The sequence below is a fragment of the Streptopelia decaocto genome (genome assembly GCF_964273445.1).
Source record: "Streptopelia decaocto genome assembly, chromosome: 1".
Classification (NCBI taxonomy): Eukaryota; Metazoa; Chordata; class Aves; order Columbiformes; family Columbidae; genus Streptopelia; species Streptopelia decaocto.
This window is the reverse complement of record NC_138663.1, coordinates 204,544,874-204,566,462: the sequence shown is the minus strand read 5'-3', so window position 1 is coordinate 204,566,462 and position 21,589 is coordinate 204,544,874. Positions and strand designations below refer to the sequence as shown.

Genomic DNA, 21,589 nt, shown 5'->3' with positions numbered 1-21,589 from the left:
ATAGCATATTTTGAAATTCACTTTTTTTATGAATTTCAATGCACATTGCAGCATACTAGTATTTTTGTAAATATATTCAACACTGAGTAACTCCAACGTTTCTGTGTCACTGAACCAAATTCTTAATCAGAATTAAAATTTACTCTCTCTGTATAAGGGTATAATTATCAATTTTATTTTTTTTTCTGGTTTTATATTTCTGTGGCTTGAAAGAGCTAAGTTGTTAAATGCATCAACATCTCTTATCCCCTTTGTACTGACATATATAGTTTAATAATTCAGAGTAAGCAAAGCCCATTATGTGTTTCTGAGTCCTGAATAGGTGTTAATATTTGCCCATTATTTTGTGCTGTTGTCTTCTCCTCTTGGACTATCTCCATGTTGTAGGAGAGAATGCCTTTAAACTTTATAAAACCTTACTCACGGAAGTGACTGCAGGAGGGAAAGATCTGGAAGAGATTAATATGCATCAGGATTCTGTAAGTTGTTATTAACTGTATTGCCAAATCACAGAATCACAGAATGTCAGGGATTGGAAGGGACCTCAAAAGCTCATCCAGTCCAACCCCCTGCCAGAGCAGGAACACCCAGATGAGGTTACACAGGAAGGTGTCCAGGCGGGTTTGAATGTCTCCAGAGTAGGAGACTCCACAACCCCCCTGGGCAGCCTGTTCCAGGCTCTGTCACCCTCACTGAGAAGTTTCTTCTCATATTTAAGGGGAACCTCTTGTGTTCCAGTTTGAATCCATTACCCCTTGTCCTACCATTGGTTGTCACCGAGAAGAGCCTGGCTCCATCCTCATGACACTCACCCTTTTTATAGCTGTAAGCATTAATGAGGTCACCTCTTCTCCACATTTTAAAAGAATCAAGAAAAAAGGGTCAAGATATGTTCCACTTGCTCCCACTCCCCTGCCCCATATTCCCAAAAATCTCATAATAGGAAAAATCTTTGCCAGAAATTATTTTATTTTACTTCATTGAAATATTGTGTATACTTGAGGTACACCAAAAATATGTGTCATTTCAGATAAATTAAAGCAGTGACATTGCTCTATAGAGAAAGCTGAGGTAGGCACTGAAATGGATTGATGTGTGGAACAGCCATCCTCTCTTTCCCTATTCATGTAACATCCCACATCAGATTGCTGAGAAAACAAATACCTTTTTTAAGTTTGTTTCCCTTAAGACCAGACTTTAATAGGCATTTCATTTGTCTGTTTTCATGCAGTTTGTTGACTCAGTGATTGTTGCTTTCATTCAGAATCTAAATCCTTCATAGGGTGTCAGTTTTGGCATAAAACAACATGCATGTCATGGGTATTTTGGCCACTTCTTATATTACCATCTACGATTGTACATCCCACAGGCTTCCTGTGTCCAAAGTTCTGTTCAGTGGAGAGATTGTATTGATTATGTTTATATGGATCCCTCCAGTTTCTCAATAACAAATGTCTGTCTAACTTTTGCATGGATTTTTTTTTCCTGGATAACTTTGGAGACTATGACAAACCTTAATAGATGTTAAAAATTAATTAGATGTGATACAATTTTTCTTTGATGGATTTTTACCTTTCACATGCCTTTGCTCACAGGTAGATTACATTGCAATGACAACGTGAAATTTATGTTCTAGCTATAGAATTTTAATGACAAATCTTATTTCATCTGCCCCCTTGTTTTTTTAATGACATTGCCACTATTAACAGTAGATTTATAAAAGCAGAGTTAGGCATGCAAAATAAAAAATCTAGTGCTGAATGGAGTCTGTGGATATTCCAAAATGTAAGGACAATGTACTGTAGAAGAAGTACATGCATTAGTATATGTTTGACTTTAGATTAAGTTGATGCATATCATGGGAATGGGGAGATGTTTAATAGTTAAAATAACCATTCTTGTGCTTTGAATAAGATTTTAAACAAAATCTGAAAAGAGAAAAAATAAATATTTAATATGTATTAATACCCAATAATACTGTTTCCTTGTGTTAAATGTTTTGGGGTTATACCTACTGTCTCCATAGTGAATTTCCAGAATGGGTCTTGAGAAAAGCCAGCCAAGGTATCAGCCATGGTTTCTCCTAAAGTTTTATACGTTTAGCTGTATATCACTGTTGTCAAGGTGAGAGTTGGATGTGAAATGTTATGTTACAAACTTTTTTGAGGTACCTTCTTTTTTTTAAGACTTCTGCTTCACAGTGGTAGAAATGTGATCTCCTTCATGTGTTTTCTTGGAGGAAATATGTTAAGTGAAAGGAAAAGGATTCACAATCATAAAAATACTTATCTAGGGTGTGGGAAAATGGGATTGACATGCCTCCTCTGCCTGATGTGTAACAGGGATTTTTCCATGGTGAATGCCCAGCTTTGCTGAGGTGTGTCTTTCTCCTGTTGGACCTGTTCCACTTTGAATATACGATTATATATTCATTAGATCAGGGATAGTGTGCCTGGTGATTAAGCCACTCCTTTGAAATGTAAACCCCGGTGGTGCCTGTTCCAGAACAGTAGTTTGGTTCAGGTTTTGCAGCACCAATGAGTACCTCATCAACGACCTGCTGGTTATTCTGATCTCATTCTCTCTCTTTCTTGCTTTTTAGGACCCTTTCTTACCTCAATTTACTCTCTCATTTTAGAGCATAAATTGCATGCCAGGACTAAGAAACTATTAAATGAAAGCTGATTGCAACTGATAAATGTATGTGAAACATTTTGACTTGCACCAATTTGCATGTTGATGAATTGCAGTGCAGAGGTGTCTCTTTCCATACGGTATATAGAGAGGATGTGTAGCATGCCCAGCCTAATCGAAAATGTTCTACTGAATACTTCTTAAAAGCCAGGGAAAATGGATGCCACTTATTTTGTGCAAATATATACAATCATCTAAAAAAGATATGTTTATCTTTCCTCATTCTAACAGCTCAATATAGTCTGCTGATACTAAGCATAGGGATTTTAGGAGTGTTATTTGTGAGGATTTTAACATGTCAGTGGAGTAATGTTCAATGTCCTTCTTCAGAACACACTAGAATTCCTTAGCACTGAAGGGGGTGCAATAATTCTCTCTCCTTTAGGGGGAGAGTATGGGAATTAAAAGTCTTGAAATGGCAATAATTCATGTGCATATTCATGACAAAAACAGAGAAAAAAAGTTTCCCTTCTAGGGGAACTTATGAATGTTGAGTTAGCAATAAGTTTTATTTCTACTGAAATTGCTTTCTTCTCTGAATTTATCCAATACTGTTGAAAAGTAAAGTTAATGTAGGAGGCCATAGTATCAGCAGCGTAGTACTGATCTTTCTGTGGCTATTTTATGAGTAAATTTTCAAATCTACTTGCATTGTTGAAGTATAGAAACACAGCCCTTTTCCCTTTCTGAAGGAGAATTTCTTCCAGGTTTTATTTGGTATTGTGGGTTTACTGTCTAGGGGGGTGAATGTAGAATACATTTCAGGAATATAGTAGAAGTAGATTGATGGTTTTTTCATGTTACCAATAACAGGAATTTCAGCTTCATTTCTGAGACTGGCCACTCCTAAAATGGATCAACAACAACAAAAAAAAAAGGTCTTTAGTGACAGAAAAACTACTGCTAATACTATGAAAACTAGATCTGAAACTTTAAGAATTCAGATAAAAGGCTGGATTTTCAAAATCATTTGCTTTTAGCCTGGCTGTTTCTTTTGAAATAGGTGGTAACTCTGTCAGACATCAATAGGAATAGTTTATTTCTTCTGAAAATTCCGCTCATCAAACTTATAACTATACATAAATGGGCTTCTCTGTGTAAGCAGCATCTGAGTGTGACCCAGAGGAATCTCAGGTTGTGGTCTTTCCATCGAGAGACTGAGATCAAGTGAAACTGTCTTTGTTGGCTTTTGCTTTTCTCCTTAAAAAGTGTACGTTGGTCAACTTGAAGTCTGACTTCTATTTGTCTGGTAGGAATCTTGGCTTAGACTGTATGTTCCCCAGCCTGTCTTCCTGCCACCTCCAAACAGGCAAAAGTAGCAGCTGTACAGCTGAGGAGGAGAGGACTTTCTTTTTCCATGAATCACAAAATCAGTATTCTCTGCCAATGAATCACTGACAGCCACCTTTAAAATAACGTTACTGAACTTGAAAATTGTTATTAACTTATCCTAGAAATTTTTAATATGATTCAATATGATTCACTATCATGACACATAACTGAAGTAGGGCATCGGAATTTAGAATTCGTTTAAATTTTGAGCAAAAGGTACTATGTGATGTTATATTTTATTACATAAATATTGTTGGGAATGGTAGTCTAGTTCTGTTGCACAGTGTTCTTTTGCATTTAATTATATATGTGCATACTGTATTCAGCACAATACCAAACATTTTTTAAGTGTTGATATAAACAAAGGAACAGTGAATCTTATCTAAACTGCTTCCTAGAAGGTCAGGAAAATATTCCCTAGGGAATGTTTTTGGCCAGGTTTGATAAACATACCTGGTTAAAGATTCTTCTTCCCTTCCTTTGTTCAGAAGGACATCTGTAAAACTGATTTTTCTAATGTAAAGGAACTCTCACTCATATGACAAAGATAATTTGTTTGGTTTCAAAGAACTCAAGGTACAGTTTTACCTGTGAGTTTCATCTGAATTTCCTAGAGACCATGCCAAGAAATTCTCTGCACTTAAGAATGTAAAGGTACAATTCTTGGAAAAGGAATTTTTGTGTAAGGACTTATCCATGCAAAATGTTTAAATATCATGTAACTTAAAAAAAAAAAAAAAAATAGAAGGGAAGTTTTCAGTGACTGAACTATTCTTACGCTGGTAAGAAATTTTGAAAACTTATTTTATATTTATGACACTGGTATTTCATAGAAGCAGAGAAAAATTCAGTTTGGAAGGAATTTGTGGAGGTGATCTAGTCCAAGTTCCTACTCAGAGACAGACAGCTTTGAAGCTGTGTCAGATTGTTCAGGGTCATAGCCAGTCAGGATTATTAAGAGTAAGAAACAAAGTGGACAAAAACAAAGTTCCTGAAATGTATTCAAAGTGGACACTAAAACGAAATGTTACAATAAAATAGGGTCAGCACAAAGCTGGAAAAATGTATTAGATTTAGATGTGTGTCCCTGAAAAACAAAGAAGAATAAATCGAATCTTATAGAATCATATAGAATATAGAACAGGGCTACAAAGATGATTAAGGGAGTGGAGCATCTCCCTTATGAGGAAAGGCTGAGGGAGCTGGGGCTCTGGAGCTTGGAGAAGAGGAGACTGAGGGGTGACCTCATTAATGTTTACAGATATATAAAGGGTGAGTGTCATGAGGATGGAGCCAGGCTCTTCTCGGTGACAACCAATGATAGGACAAGGGGTAATGGGATCAAGCTGGAACACAAGAGGTTGCCCTTAAATAGGAGAAGAAACTTCTTCTCAGTGAGGGTGACAGAGCCTGGAACAGGCTGCCCAGGGAGGTTGTGGAGTCTCCTACTCTGGAAACGTTCAAACCTGCCTGGACACCTTCCTGTGTAACCTCATCTGGGTGTTCCTGCTCCGGCAGGGGGATTGGACTGGATGGTCTTTTGAGGTCCCTTCCAATCCCTGACATTCTGTGATTCATAGAATCATTTTGGTTGGAAAAAACTTTAAGATTTATCCTTCTTTGTATTTATTCTCAGATAAATCTACAATCAAGCATCATGGGGCCTGAAATAAAAGACTTAAGTATTATTCAAAATAAGAAAGTGTTTCCAAAGCTTACTTTAACGTGTATTAAAAAGGAAGGTAATGATAAGGTCTCTGTGCTTATCCACAAGAGTAGTGCAATGATGGCAAGGTAAGTGAAGCAATAGCAAGAATATTCAATTATTCACCTTTGGGATTTGTGCTTGAACTTGAAAGCCTTAAGGGCCTTTTAGTTCATTAGCAGTTTAGCTTTTTCTTCCAGCTTACATGCCCCGAAGATCATGATTTTGAATAAGGACAAAAATTAAGAGTTTTACTCATGCATTTACTTTGATGTAGGGTTGCATAAGAGTTGGAAAGAAAATATTATCAAAATCTTATGCAGGATGTAAACATTCCAGAATTTTAATCTAAATGGTTAAACATTTTTTTTTTTTTTGGTAAAGTAACATAATCCAATAAATTTGGGGACTATAATATGTTAAAAATACGCTAAAAATAATCACAAGATGAGAACAACTAATTATACTCGTTTCATGTGAATATGACAGTCAAATGGAAAAAAACCCCTACAAAACAACAACAACAACAAAATAGCTTAGACAATACTTAGACAATAGCTTAGAAGTCTGGCTTATTTTAGCACCTTTAATATTCAAGGAGTCTCAAATTCCCCTAAGTGCTTTACAAAGCAATGCTATAGTGATTGTGCTATCTGTCCAAATAAACCCATTTAGGCACACAGCAGTTTTTTAACACAAAGACTTGGAGCTACAAACTGGTTTACCCAAGGAGTTTTCACATAGGCTCAAGACACTCACTGGGGTTTTCAGAGCACTGAATTATCAGCAGAAAGGGATGAGAGGTGTCATCCTTTAGAGAGGATTCAGCAGTAAGAGTTTTGTGCTTTGCCTTGAATTGCTAGCACTATGTGGTGAAATGCCATTTGTTTCCATAGCTTCAGTAAAATGAGGTTTCAGTTCCCTAAGTCCTTGTACAGAACGTGTCTGTCTAGTTCTGTCAGAGAGTTACATTTACACGTCTCATTTTCTTCAGTTTTTGCAGATAATTGCGATGTGAAAGCTTCAGGGAGGATCATGTCAAGGTTTTAAAAGTAGCCTCCCTCTTGAAATTTCGCTCTTCTTCTACTTCCTGTTAGTGTTTTACTCCTATTTTTTACCTCTATTTTTACTCCTATTTTTTTTCCCCTCTGCCCCCCTCTCCTTATATCTAGTTACTATTACCACTTAGTGGGTGCTTTCCTTGCCTTGATCTGAATTTTTCACTTTTGATTGCATAGTCCTGGGAGTTCAAAAAGCTCTCAGGGTCTGGTTGATGAGAAGTCTAATGCTGGCCTGGAGTGACCCAGTATGACAAAGAAAGATTTTTTTCAAGTGAATTGAAACTTTTCACTCCCCAGAAGAAGCATTTGCCTCCTCTAAAGAACATGTATCTGTGTTTTGATGAAACATTTTGGATATTTACTTTTCTCCCATACTTCTTTTCAGTTACTCATCAGACTGTGTTATCTATGACATTTGTTTGCTTTCATTGTATGTAGCTAACTAAAAGAAGACACATGTTCCATAACTTTTTCTGTAGGAGACAGAATAGGCGAGGTTATGATGGTCCCATGATGTTGAGAAAGGCTATCCCTACAGATAATACTGAAGAAGGACGAGAAACACATTGAAGGAAAAAGCAGGCTGCTCAGAAGCTGTTAATGTGAGTTTATTATTGAGACAAAATAGTGAAAACCCAACCTGAAGAGAGTTCACGTCTGTCTGTTTGCATCAATCTACATACAAGCAGAGAACACATTAGTATTTTTTCGAGAGATTTCATTCCTTGTCTAGATTTGCTGGTTTACAGTGTTGTAGATTTCATGTGTATTCCATGGGATCTTTTTTCAAATTCTTCTCCTTGAATGCTCTACTTCAACTGGACAGAGCTGAGAGAACAATATCACTCTACAGATAACGAGTGAGAGTAAGCACACAAATCAGTTGTAGCTGAAGTAGTTGTAGTTGGAACAGTTGTAGTCGTGTGTATTGTGGTTTTGTAATGAATGTGCTGAACCTGATAAGGGGCCTGAAAACAACAAATGGCACCATGAGAGTTGAAAATCTCTACCATATGGAGCATAATATAACTATGGAGTCTCAAAACTCTGGCTCTGGGGAGTGTGCCAGCATACGTGGGAGAAGTGAGAATTTCATGAATTATGTTACTCTTGAGTAGATTTGAAAGTACAAAAGAGTTCAAAAGCACTGTGATAAATATGCAGATGTCCTTATTCTCTCAATGAGGCAGAAATGTGGCTTTGATGCTTAGGCTTTGGAAACTTGAGCTTTGGATGAAACACAGTAGAAGTACAATATAGTATAGCATGTGCAAATACCTGAAAGTGTTGACGGAATGATTTAAGACTAAAGACAGGATTAGATGTGGCAGGATTAGATTATTCCAGCATTAGAGAGGGAAACAGCCAGAGAACTACATACTGTATGGCAGGAAACAGTTTGGTAATTTATCATGTATCACTCTTTCTTCAGAACATGAAAACAATGCTAGTATAAATGCCAGATTGTGAAAGAATTGTAAAGCAGAATCCTGTCTTTTCTTGAAGATCTTGTATCCTTGAGTAGGTGGGTTTAACTAACATTTTCTATCAAAACCCTGAATTAGTTGAAAGGGGTTTGCATATTATAAAATCACCTGTTCATTTCAGTGGGATGAAGCGTTAACTTGTTAAGCTGTTGTTTGCAATGTGGCTGTGTGCTGTTTAACAGGGCACGGTTGAGTGATGGGTAAAACACCCCCAGTATATATGTGCTGTTAAACTAAGCATGGCTGAGTGAAAGGTAGAAAAAATTCTGCATTGCATCACTGTTAGATGAATAAAGGAGAGTTGTATTTTTTAGACAAGTAGTACTTTGTAGAGAAAAAAATAATTGAACAAAGCCTACAGAAGTACTTAACACCCACTGATCTTTCCGGTAATCTCAGATGATCACCCTCTTCTTGGACTTGGTATATCTAGAGGTACTCCCTCTATATAACCGTCTTTGGTGCCAAACTATGTAATCTTAGCTGCTCCAGCACAGGGAAAAATAGAAAGCCAGTGAAGGAGTATATCAGAGCAGCAGCAAATCCTGGTTTTATCTAATCCTCACATACCTGTCAATTGGAGTCAGAGTTTTCAGTCATCTGTCTCATTTGTAGACCATGTTACTTGATTCACTCTGCTTGCCCCACAGCTCTTCTGGTTGTTTTTCTTCCCCTGTCTCTTGCCAAAAAAAATTAATTGCTTACAATTTTCTAAGCTTGACTCATACTCAGCTTTCACATTCTCATGCTGTTGAGTAGTTCTTGGAGAAATGTAATATCATAGAACATGGGTGAATGTGGTTTATGGAAGGAGGTGTTATTTTTTTTGTCTCGTGGGAGAAGGTGTTGAGTTTTTTTCATCTGAAACGGAAGCATCCTGAGGGAAGAACCCTAAAGGGAGCCAAAGTTAGTTGGTAGCAGCCTTAGCCAGGACTCAGGTACTGCTGTTTCGTAAAACTGGTTTTGTTATTAAAAAGGTATCTTGTGAGAGATTAATTTTGGACATAACAAAAATTTGCTGAGTATTCCAATAAGACTGTTTTGAACATCTGTAGAAAACAACTATTAGTTTTGTATTTCACTTTTTGTAAGTTTTCAGAAGTATTACTTCACTTCAGCAGAAATGTAAAAATTAAAAATGGGTATGCAGTGATCAGAAAAAAATACTAAAAATGTATTTGAAAGTCAAATTTCATATTATATGTCTCAGAGTATGTTTCATAGCTCCAGCAAGGTACGTATTTTTCCACTGTCTGAAATAAACTCAACAGTAGTTCATGCATTAATGATTCCTCACAACAGCATTTACTTGCTGCACTAGACTTGAAAAGTAAAAACAGGGAAATGTCCTTTTTAACAAAAATAGCATAATTCCTAAGCCAACATCGCCATCAGAAAAGGGTGCATTACTTACAAAGAGTAAGAGCCCTGCCTATAGCAGCCAAAGCTGAAAAGCTTTAGCATTTTGATATATGGCAAATTTTGAAATTCTGTCAAATGCATACCAAGCCTACACTAACTTCAGAGGATATAACTTACCTCTGTATTAAAGTATTCGGAAAATTTTGCGTAAATAAGTGAAAACCAGCATTACTTCGATTAAAGAAAAGTGAGGATTTGGTGAACCTACAGATCATTACTGCTTTTAAAAAGCTGAAGGATAATTCCATTCTAAAATTCAACAGGCAATTTCTTTTAAGTGGTATCAAGTAACAAAGTTGATAGGGTCTTTTAAATTTGTAAAAATGAAAGACAGAAAAAAAATATACCATGTATTTAGGGTCGAGTCACCTATCATTTTGTGAGCTTTCTCTTGACTAAACTTGCTCTGACAAAACATGCAAATTTAGGCAGCAATTTATATTTTAAAGACATCTGTTAAAGATGTTAGAGAGAAAACCATTCCATAAATTTGTGTGTGAACAACAGAGTAGAGGTAGGAAACCTACAGAAAAAAAGAAAAAAAGAAAGTTTGAGATAAAATTTTTAGTGCTTTAGGTGCACTATTAAGAATAACTAACATAGGCAGTGTTTTTGTGTTGTCTTTAATGCATAAAATACTGCTTCTTGTGAATATGTGATTTGGTAAGAGAAGATTTTAAGTCTCAAAATTTTATAGGGGAACAGAAGAATAATTATCACCAGATTGTGAATCACAGATTAAGTTATTTATTATCTAATTAATCACTTTTCCCTTTTACTTTCATTCAAAAGTTTGCAGCACTTCACAGATGTATTACTACCTTTCCCCTCCCTCCTCTCTTCCCCAAATAATAAACTTTCCACAAAGAAACAGCAACAAATTTGAGCTCACAAAGGCAGCGAGGGGCAAGAATGATGATTCTCTTTTATGTGATTTCACAGAATCACTGAATCAACTGGGTTGGAAAAGACCTCAGAGATCATCAAGTCCAACCCATGGTCCAACTCCAGTCCATTGACTAGATCATGGCACTAAGTGCCATGTCCAATCTGAGTTTAAAAACCTCCAGGGACAGCGAGTCCACCACCTCCCTGGGCAGCTATTCCAATGCCTGACCACTCTCGCTGCAAAGAATTTCTTTCTAATTTCCAGCCTAAATTTCCCCTGGCAGAGTTGAAGCCCATGCCCCCTTGTCCTATTGCTGACTGCCTGGGAGAAGAGACCAATCCCCACCTGGCTAGAACTTCCCTTCAGGTAGTTCTAGAGAGTGATGAGCTCACCTCTAAGCCTCCTCTTCTCCAGACTAAACAAGCCCAGCTCCCTCAGCCTCTCCCCATAGGTCTTGTGTTCAAGTCCCGTCACCAGTCTTGTTGCTCTTCTCTGGACCCGCTCCAGCACTTCAATGTCTTTCCTGAGCTGAGGGGCCCAGAACTGAACACAATACTCCAGGTGTGGCCTCACCAATGCAGAGTACAGGGGAAGGATCACTGCCCTTGTCCTGCTGACCACGCTATTTTTGATACAGGACATGTATGGACTTCGACACTTCATACACAAACTGGTGTGCTGTGACCACTCTTAACTTCACCTGTACTTACTGATAAGCAGCATTTCTTAGGGCCTAATGAAAGAATCATCACACCTTTCTGTGATACTGTGTTTGGATTTGGGTTTTCTGAGAAACAGTAAAACAATCTTATGTCAGGGAAACTTGATGTCCCTACTTGGGCACTAATCTTGAAAGCTGTGGGAAGTACTGTAGGCTTGACTTGTGTCAATTCTGTTATTTACATATTACTATTTATTTACTATTTGCATAGTTCAGCATATTGCTGCTTTGTTACATTAACTTAGATTCCTTAACAACTGAGCAAAATGGGTCTCTTAAACCTGTAAGTTAAAAAAAAAATTAAGCAAAGATCATTAGAGTAATAGAGGTCGTGGGAGTATGTGTTGTCACCCGAAACATCTTTCTCTAATGGACATTTTGCTGACTGATGGACTCCCTGACACAGGTTTCCTGGTACACTGCCATGACAGGGTGAGGTTGCAGCAATAGTTAAGTGAATTCCATGCAATTAACATTTATTATTTTTCTAATTTAAATGCCAGACAGCTTCAAAATCGTGTTGCTTCAGAAGGTTATCAGAAACTCTTTTAGGAGCACTGAAGTAATAAAATCATTCAAAAAGAGTCCGTGTGAAGCTGGTGTCAACCACTGAGTTCTGCTGTCACCTTATTAATTAGAATTAAAAAAAAAAAAAAAAAAAAAAAGGAAAACAACCCCTATGTGAACATGGTGTGTTTACTTAGTGCGGTAAAATACTAATGGCTTGGTTGTTATATAAGGAAAAACTCAGTCTGCCCTTGATGTGCATTTCTGATTTGATTTCTCCTTTTGGGCATATATTCTTCTGTGATTTTGTTAAAGACTGAATGACGTTACACCATTTGTAATCAAACTTTGCTCTAAATCAAAATATAGCTCTTGAGCAGGAAAAAAAGAAATAATGAAGGCTGGGAGGCTGTCTTCCATGGAGAGTCATAGTGTCAGAAGAAAATAACTTCAGAAGTGCTCAGTGTTGGCTTAACTCTGTTTCTATGCAAGTCGGTGTGGAGCACTTCCGAGAGTTGTTCTCTGACAAAATAAAATGCTGTAGCTTATGAGTATGCAGCCTGCTATGTGGCTGCTCGTGGTGGCATGTAAAAGAAGAAGAACACAAGATGAAGGCTACGTAAGAAGAAGAATGAGCCTCATGGCCTTCTGGCTACCCAAAATCACTACCTGCTGGGGATTCTTACTTTCTTTTTTGTGATTTTTATGTTGGCATTATAACAAGTCTTGAGGGAAGAGATTCAAACCGTCTGGAACTTGCAAGTTTTATTTTCTTTCCTTAGCATGTGAATCATCCATCAACTTATTCTGACCCTAAATGTTGTGTTCCAGTGTTGGCAGAAGGTATAACACCAGTAACGTGAAGTGATACTGTCTCAGTTGGAAGCTGTCTGCCCCTCCAGGGCCAGAAGAATTACAGCCAGGCTTCTTCCCTGCTCAGGCTGAGCTATAAAGAACTCAGGTGATCCTCGTTGAGGTGCAAAGTCCCATCTGAGAAAGGTATAAAGGACACTGGCTTGTGTAGTAAACCTTTAGTACTGACCTTCCCTTTAGAGGAGAAGAGGAAGGAGGCCTCTGAGACTAGGAAATTATTTTGATTTGGTAGTTTGACCTACATTTCTTTGTTTGAAAAGTAAATCTGAGCCAAGAGAGGAATTTGAGCTTGAAGGTAAATCCTTGAGAAGTATGAGATATCCATCAAGAACAGGAGGAAACTGAGGCAATGCTTTTTTAAGCCAAGCTGGGTGTGTTGTAGGATGTTAAGCCTTTTATCGGGATGTGCATATGATTGAGGCCTTGCAACAAAAGGTGGGAAAGCTAGTAAGAAACTAAACATTCATGCATCTATTGCTGAGTAATTTTATGCAAATCTTCCCTGTATAGTCCGTAACTAATTATATGAGGGTTTTATAGTAGTAGAGATTGGGAATTTGGACAAAGACATGCAAGATTCAGGTCAAAAGATAATTTAGATGGTATGAATTCAATATAAAATTATTCATCGGGACACTTATATGTTTGGACATGCAAATAGTAATGTTTGAGGAATGCTATTAAAGTTAATATGTCTGAGACTTTTCCAGAGATTTTGTCCCCTACATATTTTTGGGATTTTTGGCTAAGTCTCTTCTACCAAAGAATCCTGAAACAACCCAGGCAAACATACTTAGGCTTAAATATGAATCTCAGTTTTAAAAGTATCAATGGAGAATCCCAAAGGAGGAAAACTTCTATTGCTTTACACCTCTTCTCCCGTGTATTGGCTGCTATTAGTTCTTATTAAACATTTATCCACATTGTCACCAGGCCTCTGAGCTCACTGTTAACTTGATTAGTAAGCATCCGAGAGAAGTAAAGCTCGGAATAGAAAGAGGGCAGTAAATTAACTTGACAGATATTCACGGGGAACCACTCCCAAACATGAGTGTCAGCATGAGAGAAAATGTGAATGTTCCTCCTTGGAAAGTGCAGTGGCTAAGTGATGGTTCGGCTGTTGTTTTGGGCTGAAGGAAGGCAGATATTTTCAGTGGTTAACGTGAAATGACAGTGAGATAGAGATATAACAGGAAAAGCTGTGAAGATAATTAACACACTATTTTTTTTCTTTTCTGGTATGGGGACAAAGGAGCGGGAAAAAGTAAAGGATAGGGAGGTAACCCTTGAAGAAAGGTTCAGGAAGTGTTGTGGTAGTAGACAGCACTTAATTAGAACTTGGATTTACAGCTCAGCTCATCAACTATGATGAGTTTTTAATAACAACCATAAGCTGATGTACCTGCACGTTAGTAAGACAGAGCATGAGGAGAGAGAACTGAACTGTACATCAGTATTGCTGTTCAGAACTGAAATACAGTAGCTTTTAACCAGAATATTTCTATTACATTATTTTCCAACCCAAGGCTCTTAAAAGGCCAGTAACCCATGAGTGATGGTAGTCTTGCCTTTAGACCTGTTGGCCATGAGCTAGAGCACAAAGAGAGAAGATTTTTTTTTTTATGGAGCTGATGCAGACCCTCCAAGATCCACGGCGAAATAAATAAAGTGCAATTGCTCTTAGCTTTGGCAGTGCTGTTTCTGGTGCAGAAAGCCTTGCAAAGATAGACCTGGCTTTGGAGGCAGCTACTGTCTGACAGCTTGTAGATCCTGTTGATCAAGTCAAGGACTGCAGCCAGAATAATTTCTTGAAATTTTCTGCATACAGAAGTGCCAGTGAGCGGTGCTGCCCGGTTCTTTTAAAAGGTTATTCCTAAGGGGCATCATTGGAATAGTCTTGCAGTATAACTGATGCACATTTATGGATAAATGTCAAGGGCTAGCACTGATTCTCCTCTAGCAGTTTTACCACATCACTGCTTACAGTCAGCATTGCTATATTTTTTAGCTCTAAAAACTTAATGGAAAAAAGTATAGTAGGAGGAAAAGAGTGCAGGGAAAGTCTGAAACCTTTTCAGAAATTATTTCCTGCTAAGAAATCTAATGAACTTTACATGAAGAACTGTAACAGCTAAGCACACCCCACATAACAGGCAAGATTTGATAGTTTTTAAGGCTCTTTAGGCATGTCTTTTTATTATGATATAGCTGTTAGTGCTCCCTAACCAACTAAAAATTATGTCCAAATTTCTCCTTGCTACCCTGCTTTCCTCTTCCCCTATCAAGTGCAGGTTTTGGGGATTTAGAAATGCACTTCTCTTCAGACACACAGATTATTGCATATTTCTTCAATCTATTTAGGAGTAAAGACTAAACCCAACTATTTTATTTTCAATTTTAGAGCTCTTTCTTTTCTTAAAAACCGTGTATTACTTCTTCAAACTTTCTAGAAATTTGTCCTTGGTTTTAGTAATATTCTAAGGCTTTTGTTCCAGGCTTCCTGAAGTGTGTATAAGTACACATTTTTTCATTCTTATGTGCTGGAAGATTAGCTCCATTAATAATACGACATGTAGAAAAACTTACAGGAAAATATTCTTAAAGTATTTTTAGAGTGCATGTTGGTGTATAGTGCACTGTATAATTAGGTGTGTGTTAAAATGTTGGGAAAATAACCTGAATCTGAGATGATCTTAATGATGAAAAGGAGATTAAATCAAAGATTTATAATGCTGGCCTGGAGATGTTTATTAACTCTACAGAAAATATATACAGAGTGTTTCAGTATTATAATGTTTCTCGTATTATAGCTAGCTGAGAAGTATTAAGATATGTGTAGTCCTAAATCCTTCTCCTTGGATTATAAATTAGTTCAGTACTGAAAATTTATTCACAATTATATGCTGATAGCAGAGCTACAGATTGCGTGTACATCTCTAGAGTAATGAGAACTGCATTGCTTGTGAATGTAGAATACTGATAACAGAATTCAGCATTGGACACGCTGCAGGCAGGCAACAGACAGGCTTTTGCACACAAAATGTGTTGCATGCCCGACCTACTAATTGAAGTGCAGCTCAAAAATGCAGAAATGAGATTTGATTTAAATTTAAAAAAAAAAAAAAAAAAGCAGAGAGGTACTATTTTTCTTAGTACCTTTTCACATTAGGACTGAACCGGATACCTGTTCACAAGCGGGAATCAAGGAAACAACTCCAAATCACCTGAGAAGTTGAGTGAAGCATTTTTAGCACCCTGAACATATTTCATCCACAGAAGTACATATTCTGCAATATCAGTAATGTTACATCACTGTAATCTCCCTAAATATCTACTATAAAAACACACTGGGATGAGAGAGACTTAAAGGATCAAGTATTACCTTGAATTTATTCAAAAGAACTTCTCTGATAAATGTGAATCTATACAGAATAGCATAATAACTAATACATACTTCCAGAAAAAGGTTAGAATTGTGGGTTTGAGTTGTATGTGAAAAACAGTGACTTAAGTTGCCAGTGTTTGCATGTGTGTACGTGTCTATTTATCTTCCATTATATTCTCACAAGCAGTAAGAGCTATAAGTAGGATTATTGACTAGACTCTCGTGTCTCCCAAATATTTCATTCTAGAAAATCAGTAAGATGAAAGAAATAGTCTTGTTTTGAATATTTTTTAAAGCATGTGAATCTGAGCAATGATATTTTTTCAACAGAAAATGGTGTACTAAAATACTTTAGAGCTAAATCTTTCTGTTCATTCTTTCTGTTCATAAATGACAGTGAGTTTTAAAGTCTTTTTTCAAAGCTCTGAAGTGTTTTTAGCCTCTAGCTCTCATTGACTTGGATAAATTCATATTGGAGTTCAGATGCTAATTTCTGTGACTGCTTTTATAAACAATAAAATTCAGGTTAAATCCTGCTTCTGTTGAAGCACCCATTAACTCTGCCATTAACTGGGAAATCTTTGTGTTCACAGTCTCTGTTCTTTAACTGACAATATTTTCTGACTGAGTCACCTGCCTTCAAGTATGATGTTGCCAATAAAGTGCTTTCTTTAAGAAGCAAGGATATTTTGCTCATGCACTGCAAATAAATTCTGTAGAAGTCTAACATCTGGTGATACCTTTACTTTTTATACTTTTTCAGGGGAATTCTGGCCTGGGGTTCAGTATTGCTGGAGGAACAGATAACCCACACATTGGGGATGATCCTGGGATATTCATTACTAAGATTATACCAGGAGGAGCTGCAGCAGAGGATGGAAGACTCAGGTAAAAACTAACTCATTACATATGTTTGAGAACAAAATGCATCATTGTTATGAATTATTATGCAGGAGGTGGGTGCAAACTGGGTCTTTCATGGGGCCAGGGTAAGTAAATAACATGACTAGTCTCTTTTCTGCCAAGGTAGGAGAACTGATTTAAGCAACTAAATAAGGTTAGTTAAGTCCTGTATAAAAGGACCTTTGCTGGTGCCACTTCCAGCTTTGTACCAGTCATTTCATTTAGTATAAAAAGCAATACGGAGACAGGAAGAAGAAACAGGCAAATCAGCATGAGAGTCTTCTCTGCTTGGACTTTGTATGTTCATGACTGCAGAATTATGCCTTGGTCTTACGCATTAAGTCTACCAAAATTTCCCAAACTACAGAGCCATTGCTATAGACTCATAGCCATTTGTAGACACTCCTTGTTATTTGGCTGCAGCGGTGAGGTGTCCTCACCTCTGTTTGCAAATGTTGTTTTGCTCTGGGAACATCTAATGGCTATTCTCTGTATTCTGAGTCACCTCCAGAGTAGTGATTGCTGTAGCTCCTGAAATGGCCGCAAAGATCGCTTGGAAGTTGTGGTTCTGAAATGCATGGTAGCACGTCTCCTAAACAAGAGGAACCCCAGAAGTGCTTGTTCTTCTCTTTCTGTGTGCACTGTATGCAGAAAGGCTTCTGTCTGTCACAGAGACTGTCCTCCATCTGCCTGTCGCAAAGCCTGGTGGTGCTCCAGAAAGGCAATTTAGCTAGAAAGACCTGGGATAAAATTCCGAAGTTTTCATGGTCTCAGCACTGGAATCTAAGTTCTGGGAGCCTTCGCCAAAAACAGATGGTCTAAATTTCATGAAATGTGACCAGATGGCAGCACTAACTTTTTTTTATCCAAAGCTTTTTCCTCTAATTCCAAGTTAAAAGTAGAGATAGTTGGCCAGTTTTTAGACCAAGTTTTGGATATTTCTTATACTCGGTTAGTGATGTGATTTTGTAAACAATTCTTACTTTTACTGTGATGGTGATGAGGAGTCATGGTGATTGGCAGTGACTGAAGAATTTGTGGTCTAAATAAGATTGTAGACAAAAAGAATAGGAATAGTCTCGCATAACTTTATGACTAAAATGCAGCTCTCTAGCCCTGAGCTAGTCATCTTGGTCTCCTAAGAGTGAAGAAAAACCCAAGCATTTCTAGGTTGTGATTAATCTCATCCTAAAGTCAATGTCTAAAACAGAACAGAAGATTCATATCTGAAAAGGGTCTATATTTTCACTGGTGACTCAAATGAAAAGGAGTTTCTTCAACTGTTTCAGCTCTAGTGATCTGTTCTGTAATCATCTGCACTGGGCCAGATGAGCTTCATGCAAAACAGAGCATGAGAAAACAGCAGTATTTGGAAGTTGAGCTATCAAGTTTGACATGGTGAACAGCATAAGGGGGTCTTAAACCTGCATCTGCTTTTCTACAGAAAGAGTCTCTTGCAAAAATTAATAATATCTTTTCAATAGAGTTTTTGATTACTTTTGAAAGCTTTTCTAGCTTAAGCTACAAAAGCCGCTGTAGTATTTGTCTTGCTACCTTTGTATAAAACCAACTATTTCACAACCATTGCTATATTAATGAACTACTGTAAATTTAACTCATGATCATTTAGTAATTACAGTGTTGGAACTGTCTTAGACCTTCTAACCCCACAAAAGATAGTACACTAACGCAACTCCTTAATCCATATTAAGATTAGACCTGGCAAACTTTGTGTTTTGTAATAAAAGTTCAGTAGTACAAGTGTAGTTATCTTATGACCAAGACTTGGCTAAAATTCTCAGAGTGTAGTATTTGTTAGCACATTTTGAAGTAAAATGTTCTAAATTATAAACATATATTTAGCATAATCTTTTTCCATATTCTCATTTGTAAACATAGTTTACACCAAACTCCTCTCTTGTTAATACTAAAAATCTGGATGCAATTAATTCAAATTGTATTTACTGAACTTTTTTACTTCAAAGAAAACTGCAAGAACCTTGAAATATGTCTCTGAAACTGCCATTAGGGAAATGGATTGACTTAATCCTGTGGGCTTTACACTAAATAATAGGAAAAAAAAATATATATATATATATATATATATTTTAGCTGAATATCACACGGTATGAATTATTATGCAGAGTGGAGTTATGTATGCTCCTTAATACTCAAAGGAGGGTTGTTGGGTTTTTTTCTGTGCAGTTTCCCATGAACTATTCTAAAATTTATAGTACACGAAAATTTGCACTGACTCATCTTTCTCACTTTTACGGTCAAACACAAGTTGCGTACTTATGTTGTGCTTTCATGTTACAGAACATTGCTTTTTCAGTATTTTATAATGAGATGACAGGTCAAAAGACCTCACCATGATTTCCAATTAAAAATTCTGTCTTGAATTGTGTAGAAACAAGTTTGTAGGTTTTGATGGTGAGACCTTATTTTACTTCACAAAGGTTTTCATAGGGGAAGGTTCACCCTTTCCTTCTTTGATCTGGTAACTGGGTTTCACTTTGCTACAACGCCAGTGAAGACACGATCCTGTCACCTTTTATGAACACCTGAAAATATATGTATCAGTGATTGTTACTGATATGCCACTGAATAGAAAAGCTATCCTGGGGCAGTCTCCACTGACTTACATTATAATTATTTTTACGTAACAGACTTTGTCACCTAAGGCCACTCTATAGGAACAAAAACTCAACCACATGCAGTAACATCTGCCAAGAACAGCGATAACCTGAGAATGGGAGACTGGTGTTTATGGACAGAAAACTATGTACTTGCTGGTGTCCATTTTTGCCTCAGACTGCCTGCAGATACTCTGAATTATATAGCAGTGTAGACTGTTTGAACTGGCTTCTAAATCTACTGTCTGTTTTCAAATCATAAAAGCCTGTAAAATCACTTTTGGTTCATTTTACATGAAGTCCCTTTGATCTAACTTGGCTGAGAGAAGTTGTTCAAATAGCAAGATTGTGAAAGCAATCTGCAAGAAATGGACTTAATGCTACGGACTCATTTACAAATCTTTTATGTGTATATATGGGTTTACAAGTGGAGGAGCAGGTCAACTGGAGCTTCATGTAAGTCCAACAAAAGCAGCCTCCTGAGCCTGGGAAAGAGTAACTGTTGTAGTAGAGGCCAATAGTAGAGAAAACAGCTTTGTAGGGAAGGACCTGGGGGTCCCGGTGGGCAATGCATAGTTAAAAATGCATAAATATGAGGTATAAGTACCTGATGTGAGGTAATGAAGACAAAAGAGACAGACTTTTATCAGCAGTTCCCAGTGACAGGTCAAGAAGGAATTTACAATGGGCAAATGTAGATTCTTGCATCTGAGTAGGAAAAACCCCAGGTTCCAGTATAAGTTGGGGGATGACCTATTAGAGAGCAGTGTAGGGGAAAGGGACCTGGGGGTCCTGGTGGACAACAGGATGAGCATGAGCCAGCACTGGGCCCTTGTGGCCAGGAAGGCCAATGGCATCCTGGGGTGTATTAGAAGGGGGGTGTTTAGTAGGTCAAGACAGGTTCTCCTGCCCCTCTACTCTGCCCTGGTGAGACCACACCTGGAATATTGTGTCCAGTTCTGGGCCCCTCAGTTCCAGAAGGACAGGGAACTGCTGGAGAGGGTCCAGCACAGGGCAACAAAGATGAATAAGGGAGTGGAGCATCTCCCTTATGAGGAAAGTCTGAGGGAGCTGGGGCTCTTTAGTTTGGAGGGAGCTGGGGCTCTTTAGTTTGGAGGAGACTGAGGGGTGACCTCATTAATGTTTATAAATATGTAAAGGGGATGGAGCCAGGCTCTTCTCGGTGACAAACAGTGATAGGATAAGGGGCAATGGATACAAACTGGAACACAGGAGATTCCACTTAAATATGAGAAGAAACTTCTTTACAGTGAAGGTGACAGAGCGTGGAACAGGCTGCCCGGGGAGGTTGTGGAGTCTCCTACTCTGGAGACATTCAAAACCCATCTGGGCACCTTCCTGTGTAACCTCATCTGGGTGTTCCTGCTCCGGTAGGGGGATTGGACTAGATGATCTTTTGAGGTCCCTTCCAATCCCTGACATTCTGTGATTCTGTGTAACACAAAACACATGAAATTCCATCTGGACATCAGGAAACATTTCTTTACTGTGAGGGTGACTGTCTCTGGGCTACGTGTGCCCAGGTTGTGGAGGTTGTGGAAGTTGTGGAGTCTTCATCCTTGGACATATTCAAAACCCAGCCAAATATGTTCCTGGACAACCTATTCCAACTAACCTTGTTTCAGCAGCGAGGGTTTGACAAGGTGATCCCAAGAGGTGCTTTCCAATGTAAATGATACTGTGAAGCTGTAATTGGCACCTGAGTCAGCAGTGTGCCCTGGCAGTGACGAAGGCCAGCAGAAGGTCAGCAGGGATGCACAGAGGAAGAATTAGAGGCAACAGTCACATGTTGCAATAAGGGAAATTCCAGTTGGGTCTGAGGAAAAAAAAATATATTTTTAATGAGGGTAGTAGTGCAACATAGGTGGTGATTCAGTGAGGTTATAGGAGCTTCATCTTCAGAGTGATTCAAAGTTCATCTGGACAAAGCCCTGAGTAATGTAACTGAAATTT

General features: G+C 37.9%; 1 protein-coding gene across 6 annotated transcripts in view; it reads left to right on the top strand.

The window, feature by feature from the left end:
* Positions 1 to 21,589, top strand: part of DLG2 (discs large MAGUK scaffold protein 2) — an 895,217-nt gene that overhangs the window by 523,821 nt on the left and 349,807 nt on the right. For all 6 annotated transcript variants that reach the window (XM_082046221.1, XM_082046225.1, XM_082046223.1 and 3 more), the window contains one exon: positions 16,840 to 16,964. In XM_082046221.1, coding sequence (XP_081902347.1) covers positions 16,840 to 16,964 — 125 coding nt within the window. The remainder of the gene's footprint in view (positions 1 to 16,839; positions 16,965 to 21,589) is intronic.